The following is a 9,988-nucleotide window of genomic DNA, read 5'->3' as shown; positions in this document are numbered from 1 at the left end:
GGTAATTTTGAAGTTTTCACATTGGGTCTATTTCCATAAACATAGAACTGTGGGCCCGAACTGTGTCATGACAACCATCGCAATATCTGGCTCATCAAAATAAATAACCCTGATCGACTCGTTGAGAAGAACTACATATAATATACAGACTATTTGTGCCAACATCAGTGTCTTAGTTGAACGTGACTTGAGTCATTCAACATACAATTTCACACCCGCATCATTACTATGTATGCTACAGTGTAAGAACGTACATGAAGAAATTGAATAAGGATTATACTGGTAAGTTAATGTTTTATCATATCTTTGTTTGATATTTTTCTTCGATGACGTCATCATGATAACCTGTTATGGTGATTATGGCGTCTTGTGTAGCTATTCGAGTCAGTTGGTGAAATCATAACCAAAGTAATTTGTAGGGCTGGAGAATTCGTGGATATTCCAATTATTGTGAACATGTCAACTAAAAGAAAAAATATTTTGAAATATACTTAGACTTGAATATCAATTTAGGAACCACTAAAATAATGTTTGTAAACACAACCCTAACTCTGACCCACATGTGACATAAGCAAAGTATGACTGTTGATGTCATAAGTACACTGGGTTGTAATGTATGCCAAAGCTGGAAGTGCTCTATGTCAGCGTCAGCTCGTGGAAATGTTACCTCCTAGCCCAAATTGCTGTATATGGAGCACCTAGAGTATAAGTAAGAAACTGGTTGCCAAACATTTGTAATTATGCAATTGAAAATAAATAAATAAATATATTTAAAATATTCATGTAGTTGGGAAATCTTTCACAAAATTCTTGCAGTTTTAAGGCTGAAGTTCATTTAATTATTTGCATGCCGACTTATGATATTTATAGGTGGAGGACAAATTGTATAATTGTGCCTGAATTTATTCATATACATACTGTATTATTATGAAGAATTACTCCAAAGTTGATGTTGTCTCTTTCTCCCTTCAGGGGTTCAAAAATCTTTTTAAAAGCCACTTGCCACAGGGCAAGTGACTTTAAGAAAGTAACTTGTCCTGGCTATTTTTCCACTTGCCCTGATTTTTATGACATAATCATGATGATGTAATTATGAAAGAATAAATCAACATGGTATTTGATGTTAATGTTCACTGGACTATTATAGAGAAGTGATAAATGGCAAAGAAGGATAACTCTACTTAATTATCATTGCAAAATTTAATAGCTACATTTTGAGCAGATATGAAATTAAATCTAAGTTTATTTGCAGTTTGAAACCGCAAGCAGAGATTATCTAGTAGCCCACGGACAAGTAAGATACCATTATTTGATTGCCCGAAATGAAAACTGTTTTGTCCCGGGCGTCGGGCGATGGGATTTTTGAACCCCTGCCCTTCTTTCTTACATGATAAGCTATTCGCTATTTCAAATGGAATGATAAATGCCTGCTTTTTTTGTTTTAGATATTTCTAAGGTTACGTCCTGCCATGGCAATTTCATCTGTATATGGAGGCATTCATCAGATTTCTGTTTTTCTGTTCATAAGATTTTCTATTTTATTATTGAAATTGACTTTTAATTTTAGAAACTGATGAATGCATGTGTTTACACAAAATGAGTTTGCTGTGAAATGCGTTTCCACATGGTTTATGAATTCACTATATCCCATTACAGCATGTTACCTGTTTTACTGTTTTCTTTAAAATGGAGAGATATTTATCTGAGTGAGTGAGTGAGTATGGTTTTACGCCGCTTTTAGCAATATTCCAGCAATATCACGGCGAGGGACACCAGAAATGTGTTTCATACATTATGCCCATGTGGGGAATCGAAACCGGGTCTCCAGCGTGACTTGCGAACGCGTTAACCATTAGGCTACCCCACCGCCTCCGATATTTATCTGAAATTGGTCAGCCAAATCAACTCTTGTTATATATATTTCCCTTCACCAAATATGCACATTTGTCAAATATTACTTTGCACATTTTGGAAAAGACATGTTGTGACTAAATCACATAACCAAAATTCCAATAACTCACAGGACATATACTTCAGTCTTTTACTATCTGTCTGTCATTTCTTTCCAATAGTATAATGGGGTGGTGGGGTAGCCCAGTGGTTAAAGAGTTCACTCATCACACAGAAGACCCGGGTTCGATTCCCCACATGGGTAAAAAAAATACCAGCGCCTTGAGCAAGCACTAGTTGCCTCGATATGTGGGCTATATGAATATCATATAATAATGTGAGAAGCCCATTTCTGGTGTCCCCTGCCCGATATTGCTGGAATATTGCTAAAAGCGTCGTAAAACTAGACTCATTCACCCAAAAGTATGACCTAGTTTGGGAATTTTGATGAAAGAGTCAAAGCCAGAACATATAATGAAATCCAGAGTATATAGATTTATTTATGATTTGTTGTAGTGGTGTTCCGATTAATTGAAATAATCGAAGATTGGTCGCAGTGACCAAACGACCAAGCAATCGATCATATTTTTCTCATAATCGAACATAAACAATTTTGGAACTACTGTTTTAGTGTTTGAAATACTTGACGATGGAACATATCTTAGAAGGTGTCAGGTCCTGAAAACATGTTTAATTCTTAGAAAAGTCACTTCACTAACTGAAAAGTCATCACTGAATATTTCTCTAAGACTCCAGGAAGTTCATGTTCATGATATATTAGTCATCACTTTAAAGTAGCAAGTTGCATCATGTTATACTTTTCTGCAATAACAACCTGGATAGGAAAATCTGAAAAATGACACTAACCAATTTTTTTCGATGATTGTTCGTTGGTAATGAAGCAATCATCAATTGTGAGATTTCAACCAATTCCCAGCACTAATTTGTTGCCAATCAGAGATGTTAAGTGTGCTGTAATTCGAATGGTGCACATTGGCATATATTTGTAAGGGGCATTGATAGACCTCATCTGTGGTTTAGAAACTGAGTTAAAGAACAAACAGATTACAGGATGACATAACCTCAGCTTCCTTCAACAGCATGTTTTCTATTGCCATGATAATAAGGTACAGTTACTGGATTCAGATGGAGAGTGATGAAACTGGTCCAACTAGAAGGGTTGCTCGTTCAAGGAAAAGGAGTGCTTCATCTCTTCTAGACTCCAGTGGTATTGTTAGCAGTGCCAAGAAGCATCACGAGAAAACCACGACACAAACAATGCACGCAGAGGCACATGACTCCTTCAGTATTGAAGAAGACTGGTTCATTAACTCATTCTGTAGTGACAATCACTCCTCTTATCCACAAAAGAGTCATTCAAATGTGAGTTATTTGGTATCATTTAATCAAACAAATGTTTGCAAGGAACCTCAATATTTTACAGTGTTCCTGTTATTAAGGGGCCTGGAATCCTTGATGTAGTAATATGGTTAGGAGGTAGTCTGGTGATATGCTGTTAATTTTCAATCCTAGTCAATGGCTTACAATGTTATTTCTACAGGATTGGTGGTCCAGTAGCAGTGTATGAAATAAGCCAAAATCCAGCCAGACATCAGGGATGGCAACTTCAAAATGTTACCAGCCCAAAATGGATTTAAACAGACCAAAGATGGTGAATTTACTCAGATGTATGGAACATCTAAAAAATTTACCAGACCATCGGGCTGGCTAGCTGTAAATTGAGACCATCCGTGAGAAATCTAGACCGCCTTGGGCGGTCGGACGGGCCTTATTTCATACACTGCCATAAGCAAGGCTGACAAATATGCTGTTCCAGTAGACGCAAAACAATAAACACATTTAGGGTTTCCTCTATGGCTGGTAGACATAGTGGTTTAAGCTCAAACTATTATCACAAATGCAAGATCAAAATGGGTTCTACTGGACTGAACCTTTGGACAGACTGTTAAGACACCTCAAGCAGAGATGTTTTGAGAAAGGATGTATGAACAATATGAACTGTTTCTTTATCATCATAATCATTTGGGAACTAAGAAGAACACACAATGCATGTGTGATTGCTATTTACATTTTGTTGTTGACAGATACCAGGGAAGAAAGGAGCACTGGTAAGAAAGTCAGAGAAATCTGACTTACCAAGTGTTCATGCAGCATCAAAAACATCAGATGCAGTTGAATCTGTGACATGTGGAATTGACAATGTCGTAGTTAAGGCAACAAGCAAACAAAACAGAGGTTTTCCAGTTGATGGAGGAACCTCCAAAGTCTGGCCAGCTGTGAGTGATGGGAAAGGAGATGCGGAACAGGGAGGAGCCAAACATCTGTCCTTGAAGGACAGACTGAAGCAGAAGATGAAGCGCAACTCCATGGCTCCGTCTGGAGTCAATCATGCCGTGGATCTGCTCCGTGAGACGGTGTTGGAGCAGGCTCAGATGGAGGCGCTAGCGATACAGAAGCAGGGCACGGATGTGGATATAGGGCCGTTCTATGGCCTTCCATCCAAGGTGCAGAAGTTGTTGGAGACTCACAGGGGAATCACAAAGTTCTATGGTGAGAGAATCAGTCTGTAAATATGAAATATAGAAGGAAATTTATTTGCAACAGTTTGTGTCCAATACACACAACAAACTGGGTTCTCACAGACTGGAAAGTGCCATAATTTAATGCAACTTACATAGTCACCTGCTAAACCTATTTCAGGTGTCCCCTGCCATGATATTGCTGGAATATTGCTGAAAGTGGCGTAAAACCATACTCACTCACTCACATAGTCACCACAAACAAAATTGCATACAAATCCACAAGTTGTTAAACTGTACATGCTATGATTTAATTGAAACATATGGCAACATTTCCAGAAAACTTTCTGTAGAATCAAATATTCAAACATTTTCCATTTGCATTCATGTTTCTCCATCTTCTAACCAGGATTTTGCACATAGAAATATGTAAACCAAGTTAAATCCAACTTTTGTCCATGTGTATGTAGAGGGATGGTGACTTCCAATATAACAGCAGACCCATGAAGATCCAGATTAGAATTGGTCTTCAGTAACCCATGCTTATCGTAAGAGGTGACGGGATCGGGTGGTCAGGCTTGCTGACTGGGTTGATACATGTCATCTTATCCCAATTGTGTAGATCAATGCTCATGCTGTTGATCACAGGATTGTCTGGTCCAGACTCGATTATTTACAGACCGCCACCATATAGCTGGAATATTGCTGAGTGCGGCGTAAAACTAAACTCACTCACTTCGATACAACAGCAAAATACATCAAAGACATTAGTATACCTGTTCTGACACTGGTAGTTCACTGTTGTTGATGTTGGTGTGACACTGGTAGTTCACTGTTGTTGATGTTGGTGTGACACTGGTAGTTCACTGTTGTTGATGTTGGTGTGACACTGGTAGTTCACTGTTGTTGATGTTGGTGTGACACTGGTAGTTCACTGTTGGTGATGTTGGTGTGACACTGGTAGTTCACTGTTGGTGATGTTGGTGTGACACTGGTAGTTCACTGTTGGTGATGTTGATGTTGATGTGACACTGGTTGTTCACTGTTGGTGATGTTGGTGTGACACTGGTAGTTCACTGTTGTTGATGTTGGTGTGACACTGGTAGTTCACTGTTGGTGATGTTGGTGTGACACTGGTAGTTCACTGTTGGTGATGTTGGTGTGACACTGGTAGTTCACTGTTGTTGATGTTGGTGTGACACTGGTAGTTCACTGTTGGTGATGTTGGTGTGACACTGGTAGTTCACTGTTGTTGATGTTGGTGTGACACTGGTAGTTCACTGTTGTTGATGTTGGTGTGACACTGGTAGTTCACTGTTGGTGATGTTGATGTTGATGTGACACTGGTTGTTCACTGTTGTTGATGTTGGTGTGACACTGGTTGTTCACTGTTGTTGATGTTGGTGTGACACTGGTAGTTCACTGTTGTTGATGTTGGTGTGACACTGGTAGTTCACTGTTGTTGATGTTGGTGTGACACTGGTAGTTCACTGTTGTTGATGTTGGTGTGACACTGGTTGTTCACTGTTGTTGATGTTGGTGTGACACTGGTAGTTCACTGTTGGTGATGTTGGTGTGACACTGGTAGTTCACACGTTGTTGATGTTGGTGTGACACTGGTAGTTCACCGTTGGTTGGTGATGTTGGTGTGACACTGGTAGTTCACTGTTGTTGATGTTGGTGTGACACTGGTAGTTCACTGTTGGTGATGTTGGTGTGACACTGGTAGTTCACTGTTGTTGATGTTGGTGTGACACTGGTAGTTCACTGTTGGTGATGTTGGTGTGACACTGGTAGTTCACTGTTGTTGATGTTGGTGTGACACTGGTAGTTCACTGTTGGTGATGTTGATGTGACACTGGTAGTTCACTGTTGTTGATGTTGGTGTGACACTGGTTGTTCACTGTTGGTGATGTTGATGATGACACTGGTAGTTCACTGTTGGTGATGTTGGTGTGACACTGGTTGTTCACTGTTGCTGATGTTGGTGTGACACTGGTTGTTCACCGTTGTTGATGTTGGTGTGACACTGGTAGTTCACTGTTGTTGATGTTGGTGTGACACTGGTAGTTCACTGTTGTTGATGTTGGTGTGACACTGGTAGTTCACTGTTGGTGATGTTGGTGTGACACTGGTAGTTCACTGTTGGTGATGTTGGTGTGACACTGGTCGTTCACTGTTGGTGATGTTGGTGTGACACTGGTAGTTCACCGTTGTTGATGTTGGATGTGACACTGGTTGTTCACTGTTGGTGATTGATGTGATGACACTGGCTGTTCACTGTTGGTGATGCTGGTGTGACACTGGTTGTTCACCGTTGTTGGTGTGACACTGGTTGTTCACTGTTGTTGATGTTGGTGTGACACTGGTAGTTCACTGTTGTTGATGTTGGTGTGACACTGGCTGTTCACTGTTGTTGATGTTGATGACACTGGTAGTTCACTGTTGTTGATGTTGGTGTGACACTGGTTGTTCACTGTTGTTGATGTTGGTGTGACACTGGTAGTTCACTGTTGTTGATGTTGGTGTGACACTGGTAGTTCACTGTTGTTGATGTTGGTGTGACACTGGTAGTTCACCGTTGTTGATGTTGTGTGACACTGGTAGTTCACTGTTGTTGATGTTGGTGTGACACTGGTAGTTCACTGTTGTTGATGATGTTGGTGTGACACTGGTAGTTCACTGTTGTTGATGTTGGTGTGACACTGGTAGTTCACTGTTGTTGATGTTGGTGTGACACTGGTAGTTCACTGTTGGTGATGTTGATGTGACACTGGTAGTTCACTGTTGTTGATGTTGGTGTGACACTGGTAGTTCACTGTTGTTGATGTTGATGTGACACTGGTAGTTCACTGTTGTTGATGTTGGTGTGACACTGGTAGTTCACTGTTGTTGATGTTGGTGTGACACTGGTAGTTCACTGTTGGTGATGTTGGTGTGACACTGGTAGTTCACTGTTGGTGATGTTGGTGTGACACTGGTAGTTCACTGTTGTTGATGTTGATGTGACACTGGTTGTTCACTGTTGTTGATGTTGGTGTGACACTGGTAGTTCACTGTTGTTGATGTTGATGTGACACTGGTTGTTCACTGTTGGTGATGTTGATGTTGATGTGACACTGGTTGTTCACTGTTGTTGATGTTGGTGTGACACTGGTAGTTCACTGTTGTTGATGTTGGTGTGACACTGGTAGTTCACTGTTGGTGATGTTGATGTGACACTGGTAGTTCACTGTTGTTGATGTTGGTGTGACACTGGTTGTTCACTGTTGTTGATGCTGGTGTGTTAGTTCATGTTTGATGTTGGTGTGACACTGGTAGTTCACTGTTGTTGATGTTGGTGTGACACTGGTAGTTCACTGTTGGTGATGTTGGTGTGACACTGGTAGTTCACTGTTGGTGATGTTGGTGTGACACTGGTAGTTCACCGTTGCTGATGCTGATGTGACACTGGTTGTTCACTGTTGTTGATGTTGGTGTGACACTGGTAGTTCACTGTTGTTGATGTTGATGTGACACTGGTTGTTCACTGTTGGTGATGTTGATGTTGATGTGACACTGGTTGTTCACTGTTGTTGATGTTGGTGTGACACTGGTAGTTCACTGTTGTTGATGTTGGTGTGACACTGGTAGTTCACTGTTGGTGATGTTGGTGTGACACTGGTTGTTCACTGTTGTTGATGTTGATGTGACACTGGTTGTTCACTGTTGTTGATGTTGGTGTGACACTGGTAGTTCACTGTTGTTGATGTTGGTGTGACACTGGTAGTTCACTGTTGTTGATGTTGGTGTGACACTGGTAGTTCACTGTTGTTGATGTTGGTGTGACACTGATGTTGGTGTGACACTGGTTGTTCACTGTTGTTGATGTTGGTGTGACACTGGTAGTTCACTGTTGTTGATGTTGGTGTGACACTGGTAGTTCACTGTTGTTGATGTTGGTGTGACACTGGTAGTTCACTGTTGTTGATGTTGGTGTGACACTGGTTGTTCACTGTTGTTGATGTTGGTGTGACACTGGTAGTTCACTGTTGTTGATGTTGGTGTGACACTGGTAGTTCACTGTTGTTGATGTTGATGTGACACTGGTTGTTCACTGTTGTTGATGTTGGTGTGACACTGGTAGTTCAATGTTGTTGATGTTGGTGTGGACAGAATGGCAGGATGAATGTCTCCGACTCCCAGCTGTGCTGCAGGGCAGGAACCTGATCTACTCCCTCCCCACCAGCGGAGGCAAGACTTTAGTTGCCGAGATCCTCATCCTTCGTGAGCTGCTTTGTAAGAAGAAAGATGCCATCCTCATCCTGCCTTATGTCTCCATCGTACAGGAAAAGGTATACACAAAAGGCAAAACTTGTTTTACCCAGTGGGAATTCTGGGTAAGAATTGGTCCACATCACTGTATGTTTGTAATTTTATTAATGGTGGTTTGAACTGGCCAATGTCATTTAGAAAATGAAATAAAAGTGTTTTTATTTACAGGAGTGTTTGTTGTATCCTTGATGGATAGGACAAAGAAAGGATAGCTTTAAAAATTAAACAAATGGTGTTTCTTAGTCTGTGGATACACAAAGTCTTGTAGAAAGTGGTCAAATGTAATATTGTATGTTTGCGATTACATTTTTTTATTAGTATGGTACAAACTCTAGTACTGTTTGGAATGAGTCCCCTCTCAGTGTGAGGCATCAAATCACCAGCACACAAAGTCAGTGATCTAACTCATTCTGCTTTTTCAATTCCCGGATGGGACTCAAAGCTCCCCAAACTAAAGCCTATTATGCTTCACCAGAATTAGCATTTCCTTGTTGTCACTGCATTGAACATCATGTGAAGTGAGTAATAGCATAACATTGACAATACAAGACTGAGACATCAAAGAACATATGTTGTTGTTACCATGGTTACTAGGTACGGAACCTGTGTCAGTTTGCCCTGGAGTTAGACTTCCTTGTTGAGGAGTATGCCGGCAGCAAGGGTAGGTTCCCTCCCATCAAGCGGCGCCGCAAGCGGACCCTCTACATAGCAACATTAGAGAAGGCCCACTCCTTGGTGAACAGCATGATAGAGACTCACTACCTAGACTCTCTAGGCCTTGTGGTTGTGGACGAGGTGAGCACTGTTTACCAGCACATTGAATGTCATCAAATATTCCATTCACAATTTGTTCATATATGTAATGATATTAAAGAATGTCATTTAATTAAATGTCATCATTCTATTTGTCTCTGGCAGCGACACTGGGTAAACAGGTTTAATATCATTCTGGAAGCCATTGGGTACTTACTAACCACATGCACACATTATCATTCACATTTGGTATTGACAGTTTTCTTTGAGTGTTCACTATAGTTCTACATCTTTGTACCTAGGCTGTTTGATATTTCTGAACCAGTGACTATCATTTTAATGATAATTCTACTTAAAATATTTATTCTTTTTATGACTTCAAATTTGCATCTTTTCATGACCTGTCCACTGTACGTTGCATGCTGGTGTAGCTTAGAACAACAATACATGTTTATGTCTGAGTACAAATAAGAGAGGCATACAGCTTTTTG

The 9,988-nt window shown here is 40.5% G+C and overlaps 1 protein-coding gene across 1 annotated transcript in view; it reads left to right on the top strand.

Annotated features, from left to right (window-relative positions):
- Nucleotides 1-71: 71 nt before the first annotated feature.
- LOC124253668 (helicase POLQ-like) overlaps nt 72-9,988 on the top strand; it is a 46,367-nt gene continuing 36,450 nt past the window's right edge. Inside the window, 5 exon segments of the mRNA XM_046687481.1 lie at nt 72-282; nt 3,037-3,273; nt 3,996-4,461; nt 8,586-8,764; nt 9,339-9,539. Of these exon segments, the coding sequence (XP_046543437.1) occupies nt 3,037-3,273; nt 3,996-4,461; nt 8,586-8,764; nt 9,339-9,539 (1,083 nt within the window). The 5' untranslated portion in view covers nt 72-282.

This window comes from Haliotis rubra, unplaced genomic scaffold (genome assembly GCF_003918875.1).
Source record: "Haliotis rubra isolate DU_JTF1 unplaced genomic scaffold, ASM391887v1 Scf549, whole genome shotgun sequence".
Classification (NCBI taxonomy): Eukaryota; Metazoa; Mollusca; class Gastropoda; order Lepetellida; family Haliotidae; genus Haliotis; species Haliotis rubra.
This window is presented reverse-complemented; position numbering and strand designations above follow the sequence as displayed.